This window comes from Elephas maximus, chromosome 18, assembly GCF_024166365.1.
Source record: "Elephas maximus indicus isolate mEleMax1 chromosome 18, mEleMax1 primary haplotype, whole genome shotgun sequence".
NCBI lineage: Eukaryota > Metazoa > Chordata > Mammalia > Proboscidea > Elephantidae > Elephas > Elephas maximus.
In genome coordinates, this window is record NC_064836.1 from 25,059,497 (window position 1) to 25,087,404 (window position 27,908).

The 27,908-nt window shown below is 44.2% G+C and overlaps 1 protein-coding gene across 2 annotated transcripts in view; it reads right to left on the reverse strand.

Annotated features, from left to right (window-relative positions):
• The window catches only part of LOC126061822 (NUT family member 2D-like), a 215,289-nt gene that overhangs the window by 183,737 nt on the left and 3,644 nt on the right, over positions 1-27,908 (reverse strand). The window contains exon 4 of one of the 2 annotated variants that reach the window (XM_049858636.1): positions 24,759-24,972. The exons of the other annotated variant lie outside the window; for it this stretch is intronic. Within the exon in view, the coding sequence (XP_049714593.1) occupies positions 24,967-24,972 (6 nt within the window). The 3' untranslated portion in view covers positions 24,759-24,966. Of the gene's footprint in view, positions 1-24,758; positions 24,973-27,908 lie in introns of those variants that run through there. 2 annotated transcript variants of the gene reach the window in all.

Sequence of the window (27,908 nt, forward strand, 5' to 3'; positions counted from 1 at the left end):
TCCTGAACCAAGCCAAAATATTGGATGGAGTCTTCCGAAAACTGGCCTTGCCGTCTGGAGACACATTTGTTAGACGTTGAGAAATGAGGGATGGTAGAGAATTAAATCTCTGCAGAATAGGTTCCAGGGCACCCTAGAGGCGACTTCATTTCAAAAATTTTTTGACGGAGATCTTGGGAAAGGTAGTGGAGGGACTGAAGGGCTAACCACAGGCTCCCTCCTCTGGCTGCACCTGACGCTAAAGGGCGGGTTCAGCCGCAATAGGTGGCTTGAAGGGTCCGGACCGAGTAGCCCTTTGCCTCATTCCCTCCCAGGCAGGCTCTCTGCTTGCCCATTCCGTCTGAAGGAGCAGCCTCAGGGACCTTTGCCTTCCCCACAGGGACCCCAGGCGCCATCCCACGCCAAGGCACCTCCTGGCCACTCACCATCCTCCTGCACTGAGGGCCCAGCAGACCCATCTGGAGCAGCGCCGCTGCCCAGAGTCCCGGTAGGCGGCTGTGCGGTGGGCCACAGGGGCCGGCTTCCTTGGCAGCCTTGGTCCCGCGTTCCCGGGCTGCCGCGCTCCGGTGCGGAATCTGGCTGCACCAGAATCGCCCAGCGTGCGCCACTGGCCGCTGCGCTCTGCTACCGAATCGCAGGCTTTGCGCCTAGCCGGCAGGGAGGAAGCAGCTTGGAGACCCGGAAGGCTTGAGACGCTGGGGCCCCCAGGGGCTGACGGGCCCCCGGTGGGTGGGGCGTGGTGGTCCTTCTTGGCGCTAGGGAGGCAGCTGCAAGCTGGGCTCCGCCTTCCCCCTGGGCACCTGGAGGCCTCTGTGGCAAAAGGAGCTGCGCGCTGCGTGGGCGCCGCTGGGGCAGAGGGTGAGGGCTGGGGAGGCGGGGAGAAGAAGCTGCTGGGAACCCCCGCCAGTTTGGGTGACCCTTGGTGAGGGGGTGGTGCCGTCTGAGAGGCTGAGCCCCCTCTGAAAGGGCAGCTAAAGGGGTACCTAACTCTGCCCTCTACTTCTTGACATTCCACTGGTGTTCTCCTATAAAAGAGGAAAAATTTTCTGAAAAACAGAATCCTACTTGCCAACCACACTCTAAGGAGTCAAAGGCACAAAATAGCAAGATTCCACTTCCCTGGAAGCATAGCTTGAAAGTCTCCCAGAAAGGAGTATGTCCAGGGCCGCTTCCATTACTATTCCTGGCACCCCTAGCATTCCTCAAAGAGCTCTGGTGGGATTGTCACCATTATCAGCCACCTCCCAAACCTGGGCTCCATGGCCTGAAGAAGGCCTGAGATTGGGATTCTTTTCATCTGGCCTTAGGAATCAGCACTAAATAAGGGTCCTAACAGAAATCAGCTGCAGCTCTCCTGCCCTGGCCAACTCACCCCTTAGCCTGTATCTCCAGCATCAGCATCCATCAGTGGAGGATTTGTGCTCTTCAGAGGTGGAGTAATAATGATCGGTATTGCTATAGCTGGGGCATGGGTGGCACTTTGCAGCTTACGAATCCCTTCCATATTCCTGGACTGCCCGACAAATATCTACTGAGTGCCTGCAGCATGTCCTCCCCTGTGCTGGACTCTGAATGAGGCTTAAAATGTCCTAAAATGTTCACACTCAAGTGTGGAAGACAGATACTTAAGCAAGTTTGAACAGGTGATTGGTGCTCAATAGAACAGACGACTCTTGCCATCTAATGAACTCAGAAACGGACACTGGAAGACTTTCATTTACCTGCTTTCTTCCGTAGTAAAAACTGGGGTTAGAACCCAGATCTGATTTACTACAGGTGGTCATTTTTCAACTCAATTTGTGAGGGTCAATGAAGAGATATTATCTCCTGTTCTCTCTTCAGGTCAGTCTAAGTGTCAACTGCAGGGCTCCTATCAGTGTTTAATTCCTTTGGGTAATAAAACTTCGCTTTTAAAAACAGGTAACTCTAGGATGTTAAATGCAGTGAGTCTTGACAATCATTCACACGTAAGTATAAATTACTTAGCTACTTCCTGCCTAACAGCCAGCTGGTACCACAAGGAGCGGGACTTGACATGTCTGGGCAGGAGGGGACATGTTAAAACCCGTTAGTGCTGAGAGTGGAGAAGGGGCGTCCCTGGGCACCTGCAGGAGCTACTGACTGACCCACTCAGGATCTGTGTCCAGTACTGCTTTCAGAACACTCAGTTGGATATTACTACCCGTATTAGTTTCCTAGGCTGCTGGACAATGTACCACAAACTGGATGGCTTATGTTGTTGTTGTTAGATACCATCGAGTCAGTTCCGACTCATAGCAACCCTATGTACAACAGAACGAAACACTGCCCAGTCCTGTGCCATCCTCACAATTGTTATGTTTGAGCCCATTGTTGCAGCTACTGTGTCAATCCACCTCCATGAGGGTCTTCCTCTCTTTCACTGACCCTCTACCTTACCAAGCATGATGTCCTTCTCCAGGGACTGAGCCCTCCTGAAAACATGTCCAAAGTATGGAGACGAAGTCTTCGCCATCTTTGCTGCTAAGAAGCATTCTGGCTGTATTTCTTCCAAGACAGATGTGTTTGTTCTTAGAACAGAAATTTTTTATTTCCCATTTCTGGAGGGAGAGTATCTGAAATCAGGCTGTCAGCCTTGTTGACTTCAGCAAGAGCTGTGGCGGTGACACAGGCTGCCTCACGGGAGCAGTGGCCATAGGTAGAAGAACACGGTCACTGCCACTGGTAAGGCAGGAAGGGAGTGAGAGAAGAAATACCCCAGCATCTCTCCAAGCCTTTGAACCAGTTCTTCCCAGCTCGAACCCCTGCTGAGAATTTGCATTTTCACCCCAGATAGATTGAATTGGAATCTGCATTTTAACAAGATCCCCCAGTGATTCTTATATGTAGTAAATTTTAGAGCCACTGCTCTACTAGTAAAGCAGCCCTGGCGACACAGTGGTAAAGTGCTCAACTGCTACCTGAAGGGTCGGTGGATCCGACCCACCAGCTGCTCCAAGGAAGAAAGATGTGGCAGTCCGCTTCTGTAAAGAGTTATAGCCTTGGAAACCCCATGGGGGCAGTTCTACTCCGTTCTATAGGGCTGCTGTCAGTTGGAATTGATGTGATATCAGTGAGTCTGGTTTGGGTGTGGCTGGACGACAGCAGGGGGTTAGTGGTTCTCAGAATTGGTCCCTAACCAGCAGCATTAGCATCGCCTGGGAACTTACTAGAAATGCAAAGTTTCAGCAGGAGTTAGAACCAGAATGAAACAGTTGGAAGCCCTGCCTCTCTCTCCTTCTACCCTTCAAGTTCCTGTAGGTATGTCCTATTGGCTCAGTCTTTTGAAAGCTTGAGGACGAAGGAGCACAGGTGTTGTGGGTGTGAGTGTCCATCCTCCTTGTGCAGATCAAGGCGGAAAAAGGTGGAGAGTGGATCTGGAGAGGCAGATGGAAAACATCCAGTGCAGTCCATCTAGTCTTTTCTTTCATTTGGATAAAATAATTAAAAAAAAAAAAAGAAAAGAAAAGAACAGGCAAATTTCAAAGCCCTGTCAGCTCCTGTATTACCTGAGAATGAAGCCAACTCAGTCATGCTTGACTTGGAGACTAGATTTTAATACTAACCGCCACCCGTGATCTTCATACAAGGTAAATAGAAAAGGGGAGATGTAAACAATTATCACAAAATGTAGATGCTACAGTCCACACTTCTGTAATTGGTCGTGAGTCCTTATTTGCTAATCATTGCTTCCTTTACAGGCTCCTCATTTACTGTTCCCCTTCTACTCTCTGAGTATCTTGGCTATTAAGAGGTTTTTTGTCTTTTTTTTTAAAACCTGGTCAAATCAAAAAACAACCCTAAATGCATTGCCGCTGAGTTCATTCCAATTGACACCAAAAAAAAAAAAAAAAAAGGTTGCTATCAAGTCAATTCCAACTCATAGCGACCCCATAGGAGAATAGAACTGCCCCATATGTTTTCCAAGGAGTGGATGGTAGATTTGAACTGCTGACCTTTTGCTTAGCAGCCATATGATTACCCACTGTGCCACAAGGGCCCCTTCCAACTGAGAGTGACCTCGTAAGACAGAGTAGAACTACCCCATGGTGTTTCCAAGGCTGTAGTCTTAAAGAAGTAGGCTGCCGCATCTTTCTCCTGTGGACTGACTGGTGGGTTCAAACCTCTAACTTTTCTGTTAACAGATGAGCTAACAGTATAGTTTTTCATAGTACTCTGTTATTATCCCTTTTATTTCAGTTGGGTATGTTGTAATGTCCCCCATTTCATATCTTGTTTGGGTTATTTGCTTCCTCTCGTGTTTTTATTTTTTCAGTTTGGCCAGTGGTTTGTCAATTGTTTTGATCCTTTCAAAGAAGCAACTTTTGGTTTTGTTGATTCTATTTTTCTTCTATTCTCTATTTCATTTATTTCTGCTCTGATCTTTATTATTTCCTTTCTCTGGTGGCGTAGTGGCTAAGTGCTATGGCTGCTAACCGAAAAGTCGGCATTTCGAATCCACCAGGCGCTCCTTGGAAACTCTATGGGGCAGTTCTACTCCGAACTACAGGTTCACTATGAGTCAGAATTGACTTGAAGGCAACGGGTTTGGTTTTTTGTTGTTGTTGTTCTTTTGGTGGCTGTGGGCTTCGTTTCCTGATCTCTTTCTATTTGTTCAAGTTGTGTAGCTAATGTTTTGATTTTGTCCCTTTGTTCTTTTTTGATGTCCATCTAATGCTATGAATTGCTTCTCAGCTTCTTGTTTTCTCATTGATAAGTTGCTTATTGAATGAATGAATGAATAAGAGCTAAGTATTTTCCGATGGTCACAATACTACCAAAGGAGAGAATCTACTTTTTTTCCCCTTGTTTGGCGTTCTGATATCCAATGTAGGGCGTAGAGGTAAACTACAAAATATATCTCTGCCCTTTTTCCCATTACCTATCTGGATCCAAGTCAGTTCTAGTCAAGTGCTTGGGAATTTGTCATGTGTGTTTTTGTGTTTTTTATATTCCTATAGGGTATTTGTATCCCATTACTTTTAGATGAATCGACCTAATTATTTTTGATTTGTTAACTCAGCACTGAGTTGTTTTAGCCTCTAATGTATAATATTAGAAAGGGAAAAAAATGCAGGGTCACAGAGTGATTTTAACATGTCACATCATTGCATTGGGTTTTTCCCAAGTGTCATGTAGATGGTAACCATTCTTTTGGAAATGAAGATTTGGGTGCATGGCCTGACAAACACATCTGTACCATTAAGTACAATAAAGCTGTCTTTTAATGTATGAACTTTCTGAGACAGATCTGAGATCTGAGGGAGATCTGGCCCCCAGAATGGGAGTTATTGTATTTTAATCGCTGAGGGGAATTCACTGGAGATGGTCAGCTTGTCCTGCTTTCCAAGAAATAAAGGACATAGTTCAGTGGTTACTCTGTGATCTTTGAAGAAGTGTGAGTCTTCACACTGAGCATGATAGATGGTTGGGGAACACTTTTTCTTCCTACTGTTCAACTTGCCTCATTCACTTACCCTTTATTGAGCCCTTTCTCTGTGTCAGGTACTGAGCTAGGAGCTGGAGATACAAAACAAGACACAAGACACAGTCCTTGCCATCAAGTATTTTATAGAGCAATGCAATGTGCTCCAGTACACGCATGTATAAATTATTGTAAATAATCATTTTACCTAAAATTAGAGTTTTTTTGATTTAGAAAGTAATTCCAATCTCTAAAACTATATATGTTAGGTAGCATTATCAACTCCGTTTTATAGGGAAAGAAACAGGCACAGAGATGTAAAATGATGTATTCAGTCTTCTGTGGATATTAAGTTATGAAAGCCAGACTTAAACTCAGTTCTTCTGACCCTAGAGTTTTCCCTCTCAAAGGTGTTTGCATTTCAACAAAGATTAAAGTCTTCTATGAAAGCAGCAGGATTCAAACCTGGGGCTGCAGGAGATATTTGGGGTATTGTAGCACTGGGACCTTCCCAGCGTCCCTTAAATGTCAGCATGGAAGGAACCTGTGGTTCACATCTGCCTGGAAATAAGCCTCATCCTGAGGGGTAGCACCACAGCCCTGACTCCTTGGCTGTCCTGTACTGGCTTCCTGCCAAGTTAAAGGCTGTCTTCCTTTGGGACCAGGGCTTCTGATATGCTTTCTGAAGGTTCATTCCTCCTTTGCATAGGATTAGGTGCAAACTCTCTGAGTAAGTAAAATAAAAATTCTCTACAATTGGTAGCCTGCTGCTAACTGCTACACCCTGGAAGACGGTAACTATTCAACTGCACGTGCAGCCCACACACAAGGAATAAAAGATAAGTAGGGGAACTTCGCAGGGGCTTGGCTTCAACTGCAAATCAATTTCAGACCCCAGAGGAACTTGAAAGGACAGCCAGAGCCCATAATGTCTCTTCAGTGCAACCAATATTTACTCAGGACCCAGCCCACAACCTCCAATGTCGGGAAGGCAGCCTGCGTATAAATGCCACAGTGTGCAGTGATTTTTCAGTTACTGTGGCTTCATTCTGGTGGCAGATGATTTGTGAGACTGCTTCAGAGGCCATCTGGTTTGAAATTCTGCATTAGCTGGTATATGTTGCTTTTGAGGCTCATATATTTATCCACCTATTCAGAAAACCTTAATCCAATGCTTATTTTGTGGTACACACTGTACCAGCCACCAGGAATAGAAAAACCTAAAAGGACACTGTCGCTGTCCTTGAAGAAGATGCTAAGAGGAGACCCATGGGATCCCTTGGCAATTTCCTCATTTCCCTGAGAATATTACTATGACCCTTCACATTCTCTTATGTGGGTCTCTTCTATTTGATAATTATTGGAAAGCTTTTAGAAGGATGTATCTGCTTGAGTAGAATTGCTTATGGTAAAGAAATTTGTAATCTATGGATTTATGTGGCATGACTGCTTGGAAATATCACAAAAATTATGTAACCATCTAAGTATAAAATGGAAATGTGTCATGACCGAGATGACTTCTTGTGTATAAGTGTTGTCACAGTACACATTCCCTAATGACCTCACATGTTGCAGGACCACCCAGCATCTGAGGAAAACCAGTTATATAAAGAGACTAACTAAAAAGACTAAGAGTCTAAAAAGACTAAGGTGTGCCTGACCCAAGCCATGGTGTCTTCAGCTGCCTCATATGCATGCAAAAGCTGGACTAGGAATAAGGAAGACTGAAGAATTGATGCCTTTGAACTGTGGTGTTGTGAAGAATATTGAATAGATCATGGACCACCAAAAGAACAAACCAGTCTGTCTTGGAAGAAGTGCAAACAGAATGCTTCTTGGAAGCAAGTATGAAGAGACTGTGTCTCATATACTTTGGACATTTTATCAGGAGAGATCAGTCCCTGGAGAAGGGCATCATGCTTGGTAAAGTAGAGGGTCAGCGAAAAAGAGGAAGACCCTCAACTAGGTCGATTGACACAGTGTCTGCAACAATGGGCTCAAGCATAACAACAACTGTGAGGATGACACAGGACCAGACAGTGTTTCATTCTGTTGTATGTAGGGCCACTATGAGTCGGAATGGACTAAAGGGCACCTAACAACAACAACTGAAGAGACAGAGGAAATAAGAACAACCTAGAGGAGATAGAAGAGCCCTGGTGGCACAGTGGTTAAGACCTTAGCCGCTAACCAAAAGTTAAGCAGTTTGAATCCACCAGCCACTTCCAGGACAGCATATAGGACAGTTCTACTCTGTCCTACACGGTCGGTATAAGTTAGAATTGACTTCACGGCAACGGGGTGTGGTTTGGATTGGTTTAGAGGAGACAGAATTAGTGGACAAATAAGAACATTTAAAAACAACAACCTAATGCCCTCATGGAGATAAGAGAAGATACTGTATTCATGAATGTAGAACAGGGTGTTATAAAAATAAACAAAAAAAGGAGGGAATATTCAGAGTACAAAAATAGAGCTCTAGAAAATTAGGATGGTATCAAAAATGAAAACTCAATAGCTGGGTTAGAAGATAAAGTTGAAAAAAATCTCCCAGAAGGTATAGCAGAAAGCCAAAGAGATAGAAAAAAAAAAAAAAAAATTAAGAGAACTATTCTAGGAGATGCAACATGTTAAAAATAGGGAATCAAAAAAATAAAAGAGGGGGGTGAGGAAAGAGAGAGAGAGGGAGTTTCAGTGGGGGAAGAAAACATCAAATAAATCAAAAAATTTTTCAAGAACTAAAGAATATCATAGCTTCCTGGAATTATGACATCAAAATTTATTCAAGAAACATCGAGAAGTTTCTTAATTTATTGTATTGTTTTACCACCCAAATTTGTATAATCACCAGGGAGAAAAAAATTAAATTTGCAATAGCCTTTAAATAATGTCAAATGTTTTTCTTTAACAGAAGGGGTTTCTAAATGCTTATTTTGAATTCATGTATTAGATGAAAAAGAAAATTGAACCATTAATGGGGTCAACTGATTTTCCATTTAAGATATCCGTTGGCACCACTATAGAACTGGCATCATTTACCTATTAATAGAACCAACGTATGTGCACAAGAAAACTTAAAAAAAAAATGAACAAAATTAATTTAGAAGACCAGCCATTTGATCTAACTGAAAAGTCATGTTTCATAGAGTGATATGTAATAGACCTGCACTGCATATGTCAAAATGTCTTTTAAAAAATACTGCCTTTGAGCAGTGTTCTTAAAATAACCAGGAACTTTTGAAGTGGTTGCTGATGTTTCTTCAGTAAATGTGTATGTTTAGATTTTCAGGTTGTCAGTGGTATCCCTCAGCTCCATGGCAGATGGAAAATGTCAACAAACATTTTGGGCAACTTACACTTTCATCATCAACTATCCTGAGACATGAAAATATAGTACTTAATATTTTATTAAACATGCACTTAAATTCTTAAATTGCTACTGAAAGTATTTCTTGCAAAATAAAAAGTGTTATTAAACAAAAAATAACTAAATTGTTGTAGATTTACACCAGACAAAAAAACTCTCATCCTATGAAGCAAGAGCATTCAAACTACACACTAAGTGCTCTATGACAGGGTTTATTAGTCCCTATTTTCTGCCTATATTTCACATAAACCTAACATATAATGTCCCACATTCACTGACCGTCTGCTGACTGGTGTCTTGGTGACTTTATGCATCTTACAGACCATACATAGCACAGGCCACTGAAAAACTGCCTGCTAAATGAAGTGGCTGGCAGAGGCTTTATACTTCTCTCACTACGACCAGAGGCCATAAGGAGTTAGCTAGAGATGCTTGATTTATACCATTGATCATTCTGCACACTGTCCTTGAAGGATAGAAATTAGGTACATTACACCGGGACAGGATCAGGAGAAATGAGTTGGGCCACTGGTTATTGTCCATGTTTAATAATGTTTTCAGCTGAGAACTGCATGTGCACCTCACGTACTGTGGTGCTCGATGAGAACACGCAGGAGCTAGATATCTCTCCTTTTAGTTTATGTTAGTTCTACTATTAATATTTTTTTTTAATGAAAAATCTCAGTCAAATATTAAATTGTATGGGATGGTAAGACGAGATGTAAAGAAGACAGATAAATCAGGATATTTAATCATTCAATGTTACTTGCCTGATTTGCCAGAGCAAAAGCCAGATGAGTTGGAGAACATTGGCATTTAATCCTCAACTTACTCAATTGTTGATGCCAATTGCAGCTGTCTTCCAGATGCATTGTCACTACTGGAACCTGTTACGTAGCTTTTGATTCAGTAAATTGGTTTAAGTTGTATTCTATCAGCAAAAATAATCAGAAGCAGTTTGCCTTCACTTGGCAAGGACAGCAGCACACTTTCTCAGAGCTCTGTCTACAGAAAATTGATCTATGACTGTGTCTAGAACCCAGGGGACTCCCATGTATTACTACCATGAATAAAGGACACAATGTTTTTGGGACCACTTACTATGTGGTAACCCATAAGGTTTACAGCTCTGAAGGCAGTTTATAGCAACAGAGCACTCAGAAGCAGATCCAAGCTGCAATGCAAGCTGCCCTACCACTTTGGCCTTATGTCACAAGAGATGCAATGCTAATTTAAATGTCTATGGCAGATAGAAAAAGAGCCCTGGTGGTATAGTAATTAAAGTGCTCAGCTGCTAACTGAAAGGTGCTCCACGGCGGAAAGATGTGGGAGTCTGCTTTCATAAAGAGTACATCCTTGGAAACCCTATAAGGCAGTTCTACTCTGTACTACAGGGTCACTATGAGTCAAAATCAATTCGACAGCAATGGGTTTTTTTTTTTTTTTTTTATGGTAGACCCCCTTGCCTTTGCGTAGATTCTAACTCATAGCAACCCTGTAGGACAGAGTAGGACTGCCCCATAGGGCTTCCAAGGACTGCCTGGTGGATTCGAACTGCCGACCTTTTGGTTGGCAGCCAAACTCTTAACCACTACGCCACCAGGGTTTCCATAGGGATGCCTTATAAAGCCTTGGGAAAACCAAAGAGTAGAATTGCAGTTGGGACCGCTAGTGTTTTAGACTACAGTCAACTATTCTCCATTTGATAGGCAGTTCCTACCTGGCTATTTTCTCTGGGTGGTATAAATAGTTAACATTCTTGAATGATAACTGGAAGTTTGACAGTTTAAGTCCTTCCAGAGGCATGTCAGAAAAAAAGGTCTGCAGATCTACTTCTGAAAAATCTGCCATTGAAAACCCTATGGAGCACAGTTCTACTCTGATGTGCATGGGATGGCCAAGTCAGAGTCAGCTCAAAGGAGCTTGTAGTCTAGTAGTACCTAAGTATTGGGTGCTAGTAAATACTGACCTCTTGATCACAAGACACCAAGTGAGGATGAGACCTTAGCTGCCTCTATCAGGAAAGAGGGAATTTGAATCATAAATCAGCATTTTGAGAAACAAGGAAATGAAAATATGACCCACAGAATATGGGAAATTTTTTGCAAATCATGTATCTGGTAAGGTACTTATATGCGGAATATATGAAGAACACTTACAACCCAAGAAAAAGTAAAACAATCCAATTAAAAAATAGTCAAAGGACCTGAATACATGTTTCTTCAAAGTACACATACATATAGCTAATAAGCACACGAGAAGATATTTGGTATCTTTTCATGCCAAGACATGTAAATAAAAACCACAATGAGATAACAGTCCACACCCATTAAGATGACTAGAATCAAAAAGTTAGATAACATCAAGTGGTGGCAAGGATGTGGAGAAACAGGAACCCTCATACACTGCTGGTAGAGATGTAAAGTTGTGCAGCTAGAAGTCAGTCTGGCAGTTCTCAAACAATTAAGCACAGTGTTATTTTTTTATCATATGACCCAGCAATTCCACTCTAGTAGATATATACCCAAGAGAAATGAAAACATATGTCCACACAGAAACTTGTACATGAAAACTCAGAGCAGAATTATGAACAACAGCCAAGAGGTAGAAACAACACAATGTCTATCAATGAATAATTGGATAAACAAAATGTCATATAACCACACAATCAAATATTATTCAGCCATAAAGAGAAATCAAGTTCTGATATATGCTAAAACATGTATGAGCCTTGAAAACACTATGCTAAGTGAAATAAGCTAGACACAAAGGGACAAATATTGAATGATCTCATTTATATGAAATACCGAAATTAGGCAAGTGCATAGAGACAGATCAATGGTTACCACAGGCCATTGATCTGGTTATCACCACTGCTGAGTATTCAACTTGACAACAGTAGAATAAGAACCCTGAGTCTCCCTAGGCATCATTCCCCAGGTGGCCCCTGATGTTGGCTATGCGGACAGATTGCATGCACTAAGAAAAAAAAAATTTTTTTTTTTTTTTTGCATAGACTAGAGCCTTTTTGTCATGGAGGTCACTGTTGTTTTATCATCATTGGAATAGATCCTTATCCTACATATGATTTTTCCTTCCTTGCCAGCCTTGCTTCTACTTTGTTGTTGTTAGGTGCCATCTGTCAGGTCCAACTCATAGTGACACTATGTACAACAGAACGAAATACTGCCTAGTCCTAAACCATCCTCATGATCATTGTTACGCTTGAGCACATTGTTGCAGCCACTGTGTCAATTCACCTCATTGAATGCCTTCCTCTTTTTTGCTGACCCTCTATGCTACCGAGCATGGTGTCCTTCTCCAGTGACTGGTCCCTCCTGATAGCATGTCCAAAGTATACGAGATGATGTCTCACCATCCTCATTTCTGAGGAGCATTCTGGCTGTACTTCTTCCAAGGCAGATTATTCACTCTTTTGGCAGTCTGTGGTGCACTCAACATTCTTTGCCAACACCATAACTCAAAGGTGTCAACTCTTTGGTCTTCCTTATTCATTGTCCAGTTTTCACATGCGTATGAAGTGAATGAAAACACCATGGCTTGGATCAGGCGCATCTTATTCCTTAAAGTGACAACTTGGCTTTCTAACACTTTAAAGAGGTCTTTTGCCGCAGATTTTCCCAATGCAGCGTGTCGTTTGATTTTTGCTTCTACTAGCACCACCATATGTGGACTCATGAATGCCTTATCTATGCCATAGAATCACGCCTAACACCATGCATAACCAAGAAAATGATCTTACAGAAAAGGCAGTGGGGCTATGGGCTTATGCCATGAGTTTTACTATATGCCCCATTACCCAGAAGCTGGTAGCTTGACTGAAATGTGAAGTCACAGTTAGGACACCACCTGGGAGAGAATACCCTGTGAGGTAGGGGCACTCCCTCAGCATACAGTATATGTCTTATACCAGCAACGAATGTATGGTGTCATTTCCCTTGCAGACAGTACACAGTAGTCTAAGAACCAAAAGGTGCAAATGAGAATGCATCTGTAGTATTACATATTACCATTACTATCACTGTTGTTCTTGTTGTTAGGCACAGTTGAGTTCATTCCAACTCATAGCAACTCTAGGTACAACAAAATAAAACATTGCTTGGACCTGAACCATCCTTGCAATCATGCCTATATTTGAATCCATTGTTGCAGCCACTGTGTTAATTCATCTAGTTGAGGGTCTTCTTTTTTTTTTTTTTTTTTTTTTTGCTGACCCTCTAATTTACCAAGCAAGATGTCCTTTTCCAGAGACTGGTCCCTCCTGATAACATGTCCAAAGATGTGAGACAAAGTATCACCATCCTTGCTTCAAATGAGCACTCTGGCTATACTTCTTCCAAGACATTACTATTACCTACTGTCATGGATTGAATCATGCCCCAAAACTGTGTGTCAACATGGCTAGGCGATGATTCCCAATATTTTGTGATTGTCCAAAATTTTGTGATCTGATGTGATTTTCCTATGAGCTATAAATCCTACCTCTATGATGTTAAGGAGGTAGGATTATCAGCAGGTATGTTAATGAGATAGGACTCAATGTATAAGATTAGGTTTTGTCTTCAGTCAATCTCTTTTGAGGTATAAAAGAGAAAAATGAGCAGAGACACAGGGGACCTCATACCACCAAGGAAGTAGTGCCAGGAGCACAGTGTATCCTTTGGACCCAGGGTCCCTGTGCTGAGAAGCTCCTAGACCAGGGGAAGATTGATGACACGGATCTTCCCCTAGAGCCAACAGAGAAAGAAAGCCTTCCCCTGTAGCCGGCGCCTTGAATTCAGACTTCTAGCCTCCTAGACTATGAGAGAATAAATTTGTCTTTGTTAAGCCGTCTACTTGTGGTATTTCTGATACAGCAGCACTAGATAACTAAGACACCTACCAAAGTTTTAAATCTCATCTCACACCCTTGGTGGGTTTATAGGTCCAGGTACCCAAGCAAGAAATATTTCCATCCATAAACACACAGTCATAGCCCTGTGAAGAGGGAGCTGAGATTGCTCCCTGGTAGTTTTAAGCTTCTCATGTTACAGAACCAACAGGAAGAGTAGATCACTCTCCTGGATGGGATGATTGATTCTGATTGCCAAGGGGAAACTGGAATGCTGGTACATAACATGAGCATGGGTGACTATATCTAGACCCGAGGTGACTCTCATGTCCGACAATAATGGTCAGTGGGAGGTGGACTGGCAGCTTAATAAAGGTAGGTCCTTAGCAGGAATGAACGTTTAGGCAGCCCTGAAGAGGCTTAAAAGGAGCCCTGGTGGCACTGGGATTAAAGCAGTCAACCGCTAACAGAGAAGTTAGAGGTTTGAACCCCAGTCAGTCCACAGTAGAATGATGTGGCAGTCTGCTTCTTTAAGATTAAAACAGCCTTGCAAACCCCATGGGATAGTTCTACTCTGTCTTATAAGGTCACTGTCAGTTGCAAGGAGCCCTTGTGGCACAGTGGGTAATCATATGGCTGCTAAGCAAAAGGTCAGCAGTTCAAATCTACCATCCACTCCTTGGAAAACATATGGGGCAGTTCTACTCTCCTATGGGGTCGCTATAAGTTGGAATTGACTTGATGGCAATGGTTTTATTTTATTTTATTTTTTTTTGGTGTCAGTCAGAACGGACTCAGCAGCAATGCATTGAGGTTTGTTTTTTGATTTTGTTTTTGGTTTGACCAGGTTTAAAAAAAAACCTCTTAATAGCCAAGATACTCAGAGAGTAGAAGGGGAACAGTAAATGAGGAGCCTGTAAAGGAAGCAATGATTAGCAAATAAGGACTCACGACCAATTACAGAAGTGTGGACTGTAGCATCTACATTTTGTGATAATTGTTTACATCTCCCCTTTTCTATTTACCTTGTATGAAGATCACGGGTGGCGGTTAGTATTAAAATCTAGTCTCCAAGTCAAGCATGACTGAGTTGGCTTCATTCTCAGGTAATACAGGAGCTGACAGGGCTTTGAAATTTGCCTGTTCTTTTCTTTTTTTTTTTTTTTTTTTTAATTATTTTATCCAAATGAAAGAAAAGACTAGATGGACTGCACTGGATGTTTTCCATCTGCCTCTCCAGATCCACTCTCCACCTTTTTCCGCCTTGATCTGCACAAGGAGGATGGACACTCACACCCACAACACCTGTGCTCCTTCGTCCTCAAGCTTTCAAAAGACTGAGCCAATAGGACATACCTACAGGAACTTGAAGGGTAGAAGGAGAGAGAGGCAGGGCTTCCAACTGTTTCATTCTGGTTCTAACTCCTGCTGAAACTTTGCATTTCTAGTAAGTTCCCAGGCGATGCTAATGCTGCTGGTTAGGGACCAATTCTGAGAACCACTAACCCCCTGCTGTCGTCCAGCCACACCCAAACCAGACTCACTGATATCACATCAATTCCAACTGACAGCAGCCCTATAGAACAGAGTAGAACTGCCCCCATGGGGTTTCCAAGGCTATAACTCTTTACAGAAGCGGACTGCCACATCTTTCTTCCTTGGAGCAGCTGGTGGGTCGGATCCACCGACCCTTCAGGTAGCAGTTGAGCACTTTACCACTGTGTCGCCAGGGCTGCTTTACTAGTAGAGCAGTGGCTCTAAAATTTACGACATATAAGAATCACTGGGGGATCTTGTTAAAATGCAGATTCCAATTCAATCTATCTGGGGTGAAAATGCAAATTCTCAGCAGGGGTTCGAGCTGGGAAGAACTGGTTCAAAGGCTTGGAGAGATGCTGGGGTATTTCTTCTCTCACTCCCTTCCTGCCTTACCAGTGGCAGTGACCGTGTTCTTCTACCTATGGCCACTGCTCCCGTGAGGCAGCCTGTGTCACCGCCACAGCTCTTGCTGAAGTCAACAAGGCTGACAGCCTGATTGCAGATACTCTCCCTCCAGAAATGGGAAATAAAAAATTTCTGTTCTAAGAACAAACACATCTGTCTTGGAAGAAATACAGCCAGAATGCTTCTTAGCAGCAAAGATGGCGAAGACTTCGTCTCCATACTTTGGACATGTTTTCAGGAGGGCTCAGTCCCTGGAGAAGGACATCATGCTTGATAAGGTAGAGGGTCAGTGAAAGAGAGGAAGACCCTCATGGAGGTGGATTGACACAGTAGCTGCAACAATGGGCTCAAACATAACAATTGTGAGGATGGCACAGGACTGGGCAGTGTTTCGTTCTGTTGTACATAGGGTTGCTATGAGTCGGAACTGACTCGATGGTATCTAACAACAACAACATAAGCCATCCAGTTTGTGGTACATTGTCCAGCAGCCTAGGAAACTAATACGGGTAGTAATATCCAACTGAGTGTTCTGAAAGCAGTACTGGACACAGATCCTGAGTGGGTCAGTCAGTAGCTCCTGCAGGTGCCCAGGGACGCCCCTTCTCCACTCTCAGCACTAACGGGTTTTAACATGTCCCCTCCTGCCCAGACATGTCAAGTCTCGCTCCTTGTGGTACCAGCTGGCTGTTAGGCAGGAAGTAGCTAAGTAATTTATACTTATGTGTGAATGATTGTCAAGACTCACTGCATTTAACATCCTAGAGTTACCTGTTTTTAAAAGCAAAGTGTTATTACCCAAAGGAATTAAACACTGATAGGAGCCCTGCAGTTGACACTTAGACTGACCTGAAGAGAGAACAGGAGATAATATCTCTTCATTGACCCTCACAAATTGAGTTGAAAAATGACCACCTGTAGTAAATCAGATCTGGGTTCTAATCCCAGTTTTTACTACGGAAGAAAGTAGGTAAATGAAAGTCTTCCAGTGTCCGTTTCTGAGTGCATTAGATGGCAAGAGTCGTCTGTTCTATTGAGCACCAATCACCTGTTCAAACTTGCTTAAGTATCTGTCTTCCACACTTGAGTGTGAACATTTTAGGACATTTTAAGCCTCATTCAGAGTCCAGCACAGGGGAGGACATGCTGCAGGCACTCAGTAGATATTTGTCGGGCAGTCCACGAATATGGAAGGGATTTGTAAGCTGCAAAGTGCCACCCATGCCCCAGCTATAGCAATACCGATCATTATTACTGCACCTCTGAAGAGCACAAATCCTCCACTGATGGATGCTGATGCTGGAGATACAGGCTAGGGGGTGAGTTGGCCAGGGCAGGAGAGCTGCAGCTGATTTCTGTTAGGACCCTTATTTAGTGCTGATTCCTAAGGCCAGATGAAAAGAATCCCAATCTCAGGCCTTCTTCAGACCATGGAGCCCAGGTTTGGGAGGTGGCTGATAATGGTGACAATCCCACCAGAGCTCTTTGAGGAATGCTAGGGGTGCCAGGAATAGTAATGGAAGCGGCCCTGGACATACTCCTTTCTGGGAGACTTTCAAGCTATGCTTCCAGGGAAGTGGAATCTTGCTATTTTGTGCCTTTGACTCCTTAGAGTGTGGTTGGCAAGTAGGATTCTGTTTTTCAGAAAATTTTTCCTCTTTTATAGGAGAACACCAATGGAATGTCAAGAAGTAGAGGGCAGAGTTAGGTACCCCTTTAGCTGCCCTTTCAGAGGGGGCTCAGCCTCTCAGACGGCACCACCCCCTCACCAAGGGTCACCCAAACTGGCGGGGGTTCCCAGCAGCTTCTTCTCCCCGCCTCCCCAGCCCTCACCCTCTGCCCCAGCGGCGCCCACGCAGCGCGCAGCTCCTTTTGCCACAGAGGCCTCCAGGTGCCCAGGGCGAAGGCGGAGCCCAGCTTGCAGCTGCCTCCCTAGCGCCAAGAAGGACCACCACGCCCCACCCACCGGGGGTCCGTCAGCCCCTGGGGGCCCCAGCGTCTCAAGCCTTCCGGGCCTCCACGCTGCTTCCTCCCTGCCGGCTAGGCGCCAAGCCTGCGATTCGGTAGCAGAGCGCAGCGGCCAGTGGCGCACGCTGGGCGATTCTGGTGCAGCCAGATTCCGCACCGGAGCGCGGCAGCCCGGGAACGCGGGACCAAGGCTGCCAAGGAAGCCGGCCCCTGTGGCCCACCGCGCAGCCGCCTACCGGGACTCTGGGCAGCGGCGCTGCTCCAGCTGGGTCTGCTGGGCCCTCAGTGCAGGAGGATGGTGAGTGGCCAGGAGGTGCCTTGGCGTGGGATGGCGCCTGGGGTCCCTGTGGGGAAGGCAAAGGTCCCTGAGGCTGCTCCTTCAGACGGAATGGGCAAGCAGAGAGCCTGCCTGGGAGGGAATGAGGCAAAGGGCTACTCGGTCCGGACCCTTCAAGCCACCTATTGCGGCTGAACCCGCCCTTTAGCGTCAGGTGCAGCCAGAGGAGGGAGCCTGTGGTTAGCCCTTCAGTCCCTCCACTACCTTTCCCAAGATCTCCGTCAAAAAATTTTTGAAATGAAGTCGCCTCTAGGGTGCCCTGGAACCTATTCTGCAGAGATTTAATTCTCTACCATCCCTCATTTCTCAACGTCTAACAAATGTGTCTCCAGACGGCAAGGCCAGTTTTCGGAAGACTCCATCCAATACTTTGGCTTGGTTCAGGAAGGTCTGAAAGATGAATGGGAACGAACTAGGCAAAGAGGAGAGGAGAGAGTGCCCTGGGCAGAGGAAATACCACGTGCAAAGGCCCTGTGAGTGGCAGGGAAAACGGGAAACAGGGTATCAGATAGAGTCGCTGGAGCCAAGGGTGCAAGGTGAGGCTGTTGTTCCGGATGAGGCTAGAGAAAGAGGTAGGGGCTAGATTACTGCAGAACCTGTGAGAATCGACCTGCTTTTGTTGTTCAAAGCTGCATTCAGCTTTTAACACTTTCCTTAAAAATTAGTGTGATCGGAGCTGTGTCATCAGTTCCGTTCAGAGAAGCTAATTCAGCTGTATTTTGATTTTGAAACAAAAGCCCCTTGGCTTGGTGCAGGAGGATCTGAAAGAAGAAAGCTTCAAGGCCAGCAGTTCTCACACCCATGAGAGGCTTCCAGTAAGTCCAAGCTTGGGACAAATCAGATTGATGAAGGAGAAAAACTCTGGGCTGACTTAGGGTGCTTTGTAATGATATATTTAAAAATGTCTTTCTTATTTAGCAATGTTGGGTGAAAGTAGAAGAAGACAGGGCAAAAAGAATAGTGGTGGTTTGGGGAAAGGGGAAGACCAAGAGAAAAAAGAACTCCAGATGCTATCTTACAATTTTTAGTGCTCTTTGTCCTTACTACCACTTAAAGGGCTCTTTGCTTCTGATTAAGGATGAATGTCTTATTGCTGCTAAAGACCGCTGTTAATCCTTTATTTTTAAGTTGAGATATAATTCACATAACATAAAATTCACTATGTTGGAGTGTCCAATTCTGTTGCTTTTAGTCTATTCACTGTGTTGTGGAACCATCACCACTATCTGATTTCAGAACATTCTGGAAGAGAGAGAGAGGAGGGAAAAAAAAAAAAAGAGAAAGAAGAAAACTAATAGCAGTCAATCCACTATTAATTTTTTTACGGTAGTATTTTTTTTTGTCTTGCTTGCTTGCTTGACATTGAGATATGAAAATTAAGCTAATTGTAAAGCAGGCAGGTAGAGTAAATAGGAATCTTATTAAGTTTTGAATTACATGTGCTGTTGTGTCAATTTTCATTGCTTTTAATGAAATATCCGTGCAATCCAGGCTTTCAGGTTTCACCCCATTATAACTGCTTAAGCAGAATGGCAGATGGATAGGGATGGATATTTTGTGCTCGTTTGACTTGATGTGGGTCATAGAAAATTGAAGGCAGAAATATCATTGGATGAAAAGAAAGTAGCAACAGCAGCAGAGCACACGTTTTCTTGTTTTGTCAGAAATGCCTGCTTTCTTCCTTTCTCTTTCCCTTCCTAGTGAAGAATTATAGTTAAACTTCCTTTTAAGAAACTCTGTTTGCTCAGCTTCAAGTTTAATAATACATTCATAAGAATTTATAAGTATATTGTGAATTTATAAGTATGTTATGAAACGATTCTTAAGGATTCTTAAAGAAATGCACGCTTAAATACCACCCTTTCCCAGATTGAGTTAGTTGTGTAGATTTAGGGGGAAAAGGCTACAGTGATGGGAAGAGGAATAAGAAATAATTGACCCACACTGATGCGTCAGAGGTGTTTGAAAAGATAGACTTGGAGAGAAATTATAGGGTCGCTATGAGTCAGAATGGTCTCCATGGCAAAGGTTTTTTGTTGTTGTTAATTTCTTTAAAAAAAAGGCAGTGAGAAAAAATTGAAATGAAAACATTTAGTTTACCTTTGACTAATTAGACATGCATCTCATACTGCTGTACTTTTAAAATACTTTTGAAGCTGAAAAATCGTCACATTAACTCAACACAAATGTACTGTGTGAACTATGATTATAGGAAAAGATTCATTAACTTAACAGGTATTTATTAAGTAGCTACCATATTCCAGGCACCATCCTTTCTGTTGAGGATAAAATGGCGAGGAGACGCAGGTCCCTGCTATCAGTGAACTTAAAATCCAATGGGGAGAGAGCCTTTATGCAAAGAATCATGTGGATGAATAGACGCGGGGAACCGGCGTGCGAAAGGAAAGGGGGAGAGTGCTGACACGATGTGGGGGTTGCAACTAATGTCACAAAACAATTTGTGTATAAATTTTTGAATAGGAAATTGATTTGTGCTGTAAACTTTCACCTGAAACACAATAAAATGAAAAAGAAAAAAAACAAAGCTCTCGTTATTAAAAAAAGACAGGCAAAGATAATCCTTTTATAGGGAAAAAAGTAGATTATAAAACAATGCGTATGACCAGCCCCCATTTTAAGGAATGTAATACACTGTAGTGGGCTATGTATTTGCATTGGAAGCAGATTAGAGTATGAGCCTTATTTATTTACCTCAGGTGCTGGGAATTTAGTGTGGTTTTATTTTTTAAATTCTTCTGTTATGGGTAGTTTAAAACATGTCTTCAATTATGAAAAGAGCAAAAATAATCAAAAGAATACTCGTGTAGCCAGTTTTTTAAATAAAGAAAATCCACTGAGATGGCTTCCAGCTCAACAGTTTTCCAGCTGGGTTATTGTCCAGGGGAGGGGCGTCCAAGTGACCAGGTGAGGATGGTCCAGACCAAAGGACCAAAGGGAGAGGAGAGGAGGCCCCGCCCAGGAGTCGGGGGCGGGGCGGCCCAGAGGGTAACGCCCCTGCAGGTCACGTGGCCGGTGGCTGCCAATGGCTGCCTCAGAACCCACCTCAGGGACTGGCGAGGTGTCAGTCTGTCCTCACCAGGGCGACAGGCTTTGCTGGCGCCCTGTGACGGGGACTGTGCCTGCGCCAGCGGCTGTCAGGCCTAGGTGAGTCTGGGGCCGGCGCCCACCCCGGGGGCCCGACCCCCGGGGTCGGGTCTCGCGCAGCCGACTTCAGGGTCCGGCGGGCGGTGCTGGGGTCGCGGGGGGCAGGGCCACGGCCTGCGGAGCGGGGGGGACAGGGCTGGGCTGGGCGGGCCTGGGGAGGGGCTCCGAGGGCACCTGGAGCGCCCACCTGTCCCAGGGTGACCACGACGCTGGGTGTCTGTTTGGATGTCTGTCACAGCCGGCGCCTCACCCAGTGGGCGCCTGGATGTCCTGACGCTGACTATTTGGCCCAGCAAGCCTGAGAAGCCACCCAGGGAGGGTGTGGTTTAAGAAATAAATATATATGACTATATTTCAATATATGCGTTCATATTACACTGTGTGCCAGTCTGTATGATTCTAGCCTTGATTTTATGCAATCAGGTAGGTAACATAATACGGAATATGCATTTATTTCAAATTCATCATTTTGACAGGCTTTTTAGCGTGTAGAAACTCAAATTTGTAATTTTGGAGATTCCCCCTCTGTATTTGAAAAGGAGGGGCATTAAGGTGGAGCATTTTCCCCGAGTGCACCATCCTCACTAAGGGATTTAGTTAACCCTTAGTCAAGACATTGTAAATATCTTAAGGCATTATTACCTTTGTTTAAGAAACTTGAGGGTGAGCGGGCATACCGCCTGACTCCTATTAACCTCGTTTTAGAAACCTGACTTGTAGACTCACCTGCCTTTTTGAATAGGTGCCAGCTTGAATAGACAGGGCTCACGGAATTGCCAGTCAAAGGTAAGGTGTCTCCGGAGGCCTGCAGGTGGCTTAAAAGAAGAGCGGAGCTGGACACCCTGCTTGGGCCACCCCCCTGATATGGAATATTTAAGGATACGTGTGTGTGGGGGGCGGGGGGAGCAATAAGGGTGCGGAGTGGGGTGGATAGGTAAGAGAAATATGCCTGGTTTTAAGAAACAGCTTTTTACAATCAGAATTTTTTTTTTTACAGTGAGTAAGTCAGTGGAGTCATGCTCCTTATCTGCAAGGGTGAGTGGAAGTGCTGACAATTGAGAATGTAGAGTGCTCTCAAGTGCCAACTGGCCTTTTGGAGAGAAAACTTGATGTTTGGAGCACTTACTGCCTTTTCTAAATTAAAGGTGGTGGGGGTGGCGGTAAGAGAAAGTGGATGGACTATGAACATTGATGCTGGAAAAGCAACTCCCAAGTGTGCAGTTTGTTGATAGCAGGGAAAAAAAAAATCAGCCTCAAATGCCAGCAGTGCTTTTATTTATCTATTTTTTTATGTATGCTTCTTTTTAATTCTGAGATGTTTTTAAGAGAGAAATTAATGGGGCCACCAAGAGTTTTCAGGGAATGAATTTTACAAAAATCTAAGTGTTTTTAAATATTGCAGTTATTTACTTACATATGCTGTATATGAGAAAAGTCCTTAGAATTATAGCAAGGAGAAAGAAAGAATATCCAGGAATGAAATTTTCACAGTTCTCTAAATTCTCCCATTTCTCCTCTTGTCCATTTTTCTTTTTTTTTTTTTTTCCTCCTTCATCCACCCCTTCCATCTTGACCCACCAAACCAAACTCCTTGCTGCCGAGTTGATTCCAACTCACAGCGACCCTTTAGGGCAGAGTAGAACTACCCCATAGGGTTTCCAAGGAGTAGTTAGTGGATTTGAACTGCCAACCTTTTGGTTAGCAGCTGAGCTCTTAACCACTGCGCCACCACGGCTCCCCTTGGCCCACAGTCCTCCTTAACTCACCATTGTATTAGAAATAGGTTTTGCTATTCTGAAAAAAGAACATTTTACTGTACTTTTGTGCTAGTGGTTGCTTTTGGTGTATCTTTAAGCGCTAAACAGGTAATTCATGGAAGTATTTTAATTGATAAAATGACGCCTAGGCTCCGAGGGAGATGGAATGGATGGTATAGGAGGACGGCATGCAGAGGCTGCCTGCATAGTCCCCAGAACTCTATTGGAGACCATAACATACCTCAGTAATCGCCTGAATCTGAACGTACAACTTTAGGAGTTGATGTAAGTGACTTTGCGCATGAATTTTGGAACTCAACTATTTCTCAATGGAAATTTCTTCAATTAAGCCATTTGTTTATATTGCTTTTATAGTAATGAAAGCTAACATTTATTGTGTACATTCTGTGTGTGAGACCTTTTTCTAAGTGTCTGGTGTGCTTATGGGTAAGATCCATTTTAGAGATGAGGAAACTGAGGCACAGAGAGGTAAAGTAACCTGCCCAGATCACTCAGATGATAAAATTGAGCTAGGATGCAAACCCAGGCAGTTTGTTTCAAAATTTGCTTATGTAATCACTGTACATGAGAGGAGGGAGCCCTGGTGGCTTAGAGATTAAAGTGCTTGGCTGCTAACTGAAAGGTCAGTGGCTCAAACCTACCAGGCTGTCTGTGGGAGACAGATGTGACAGTCTGCTTCAGTGAAGATTTTCAGTCTTGGAAACCGCATGGGGCAGTTCTACTCTGTCCTGTAGGGTCACTATGAGTTGGAATCGACTCGAATGCAGTGGGTTTGGGTACGTAACAGTAATGTAGAGTTTATTATGTATGCCATGTATATGTTGCAAGACTAATTCTCCCAACGTATATGCCATCTGTAGATTATCAATCCAGTTGTCATTGTGTAGATTTCCACTCATGAGGACCCCATGACTTTTCAGAGTAGGACTGCACTCCAAAGGGTTTTCAGTAGCTGTGACCTTTTGGAGGTGGATTGCCAGGCCTTTTTTCCAACACAACTCTGGGTGGATTTAAACTGCCAACCTTTCAGTTAGTTGTGTCACCCGGGGCTTTATATATATATATGTGTGTGTTTGTGTGTGTGTGTGTGTGTGTGTGTATTGTGTATGTCTATATAGATATGCACACACACACAAATACATACATGTACACGCATACAAATATGTATATATATGAGTGTATAAATGAGTGTCTGAGTATATAAATGTGTATATATAAATATATATACACAAATATATATAAATGTATGTATAAATATGTACCTGTATCTGTGTAAGTGCATCTTTATCAGTGTGAGCGCGTCTCCCTCCGTGCGGCGCCTCTCTCCCTCCGTGTGAGCGCCTCCCGCTCCGTGCGAGCGCCTCTCCCTCCGTGTGAGCATATCTGTATGTGGCGGACACAATTCAATCCATCATAACCAGGCTTTTCCTATTTCTGGGAAATGAGCAACCAAACACAGGTACCAATGGCAGATAACAGGCAGGTGAGGTAAACAAGAGAGGTAACACTTGAGCTTGCAACGTGTGGATGAGATGATTCCCTTTGTCGAATAAGGGACCAGTGCATGGCACGTCCTGGAGCAAATTCCCTTCAAGCATGACTGCTTTAATATCCCAAACAGAGGTGGACAGTGTTGTGGCTGTTTTCCCAGTGAAGACCCTGAAATGTGGAGGAGTTAAGGGACTTTTCTAAAGTCAAACACTAGTGAATGGAGGATCCAGGCCTCCGTCCTTCACTCACCATTTGTCTTTCAAAGTTGTTGTGTACACTCCCCTAAATACCAGGGATAAACCAGGATTGGGGTTCACGCTGCGGAGGACACTGTATGATGTGCCCGGATGGTGTTGGCCAGTGTCCTAGTCATGTAGTGCTGCTTTAACAGAAATACCACAAGTGGATGGCTTTAAGAAACAAAAGTTTATTTCTTCACAGTAAAGTAGGTTAAAGTCCAAATTCAGGGCATCAGCTCCAGGGGAAGTCCTTCTCATCAATTTTCCCCGGACTAGGAGCTTCTCCACACAAGGACTCTGGGTCTGAGGGATGCACTCTGCTCCCAGCACTGCTTGCTTGGTGGTATGAGGTCTTTAGGTCTCTGCTTGCTTCCCTTTCATTTTATCTCTGTGAGATAAAAGGTGGTGCAGGTCACACCCCAGGGAAATTCCCTTTACATTGGATCAGGGATGTGACCTTAGTAAGTGTAAGTAATGTGACCTTACAATCCCACCCTAATCCTCTTTAACATGAAATTACAATCACAAAATGGAGGACAACCACACAATACTGGGCATCATGGCCCAGCCAAATTGATACTCACGTTTTTGGGGGGACACAATTCAATCCATGATAGCCAGAAACCTTCTGGGACACATCATTCCTGAAAACTCAGAGACACTTGGAATAAAATCAAACCTGAGAACTTGTAGAAGAAAGCACTGGGCTGGGAGGGAATATTGGTGAGTTCCCACAAGTTTCCGAGTTGGGAATCAGAGCTACTGAGAGGAAAGGGCTGGAGATGTCAGGCCACGGACACCTGAATTTGAGGAGTTATGCAGAGATGGGAGGGGAAGAACTTGACAATTTTGAGGAAAGAGCAGAGATGTCCAGTCCCCTGATTCTCATCTCTTCATCTTGATCGTTTTCCCCAACAGTCTCTCTTACTTGCCAAGGTCTCCATCCAGATCCCAACTGGAAACTTCCCAGCACCTGAAGCAGCTCACAGGCAGCAAATGCCATGTTACAGGAAGACCCACTGCTCGGAACATGGGGTCTGTGCAAGTGCCCGAGCAGCAGGATGACTGATGCCTCAGCCCTTCTCAGCCCATCCTACTGTGCTCACATCTAGCCCTGCACACCCCAGGCATCCCAGGCCTGCTATAAACCTCATCACATCTCTGCTTCTCCAGGGCTTTATTGTTGTCATGTAAGGTAGGTTTCCTCTTGTTTTTAAGGACCTGTTTTGAATACAAGACTACATCTAGATCGATTTAATCCTAGAATTTCAGTCATTGTTTGGGAAGGAGAGAAAAGAGTGCTTCTAGGATGCTCCTTGGAAGAGCCCGAAGGCACTGGAGGTCAGTTGCCTTCACCACAGGAGGATGGACCACCCCACTCCTGCTGGATCAGATTCTTTCCTGAACAGAAATAAGGTAAAGGGACTACAATTCTCCCTGACTACTTTCATAGCTCTTATACACACGATTAAAAGGACTTCTCATAAATATGTTTTCTGCACATTCCATCTCCTCCTATCATCAGGATTCAGAAATAGCAGACTACTATGGCTTATTTAATAGTGCTCCTGAGAATTAATGATGCCTTTTTCTAGAGTGAATGCAGAGAAACAGCTGTGTCCCCGAGAAGCCACGTCTTAATCCTGTCAGGCCAAATCAACTACACACGAAAAGCCCTGGGTGTGCTGAGGATCATTGAAGATCTGTTGTCTGGCGTCTTTCTAGGAAACAGAAAAACAGCACCTTAAACAAAAGCACAGTCTCCAATCTCAACTGTAGAAACAATAGTTAATGACCAATAAGGCTGAAAGGTTGAAATCCAAATTCCATTAGTAGATTATTAAGAGAGAGGGAGATTGATAGGATACCCACAGAAAGCTCCCCAAGCCAAGCCAGGGCTTCTGAGAAATGGATGTTGAAATTGATCACTGGCGATTTATCAGTGAGCTGTGAGAGGCCAAAGCCAGACTGTCCCCAAGAGCATTCTGAGGACACCAGTTAAGGCTGGAAGAAAGAATTGGTCAGTCATGTCTGGATCAGGAAAACAGGGGACACCTGTATCTTTTACTTTTCACAGCACCACAATCCATCCAGCAGCAGAGGAGAACAAGAAGAGAGAAGCAATGAGAATCCCTTCCAACAAAACTATCTTTAATCCCAATTAACAGAGGACTATTCTGTAAAGTAAAGTAAAGCTACTGTTCTTCATTTCCCACCCTGGAAGTACATGTGCACCCTGCCCAGTGTTTGGCCTCCCTCTCTGTCCTCCTCGTATCTGTACTACAGCCAAGAAATAGCACTGGGATAGGGGAGGGTCTTTAGCGTGATGAGGAGAAGGGGGTTGATAATCCAAATCTGTGGAGGGGTCTCCAATTTGAGGGTTTGACACATGGAAGAGGAGAGCTTGCTATTGGCTGAAATGCCACCTTACTTTTCTCGCAAGTTGAGGTGTCACACTTTCTTTTCAGAGGCATTGAGGGTTGGACCTCACTGCTGACCAAGGGTTGCCTCCCAGAGACCCCAAGGTCAGCCCCTGAGTAGGGCCTCTTGGCAGCAAGTGATGGGGCTCTAACTTGAGCTGGGATCTTAGACTTGGTAGCTGTATGTCCAGGTTGGCTAAGACTCACTGTCTCAGGAGCTAGGGGCTGGGATGCTTGCCAGGTGCCCCGAACTCCATGGTGCAGAATGCCGGAGGCAGGCAGAGGACTCTTGGAAAGACCCCAGGGCAGTAAGCTTTGTTGAGGTGCCAAGAGAAAGTCAAGGCTGGGGAGATCCTCCTCTTCCTTCTCTGTTTCTTCCCTGGACCCTTCTCCTTTCCCAGGTGATTCACTAATAGGAGAGGTTTCTAAGAGCATTAAGGATTCTCTAGTTCCCAATTTCGGGGAGGTGTTACTGGAACGCTGATGAGGAGAAGTTAATTGTTCAGACTTAGGTTTCTTTGACTTTGGACTCCACATAAAGTGAGCAAGTTCTTTTGGCTTAGACAGGTTACTGTCTCTTCTACAGTCTTTCGGCAGGTCATCTGCATTCAGCCTTCTTGTGCCCGTTTTCTTGCTGATCCCTAGCTGAAGACCATGGTTATCTGTGCTCCCTGAGTCTTGACTGGTGTCATACTCTGTACAGAGTGACTCCATGGGTGGCATACCATAAATTGGGGGTGCCTCCACACCCACTTCTCCTTTCAATTCCAGTAGCCGCTTCTCTACCAGCTGAAAGGAAGGAAAATGTGTAATTACTGATTCTGTACAGGTTGTGAGAACACATGGATGAGCTGGTGGTGGAGAGCATGATATTGGGACAGGAATCAGGGAAGTTAGTGAAATG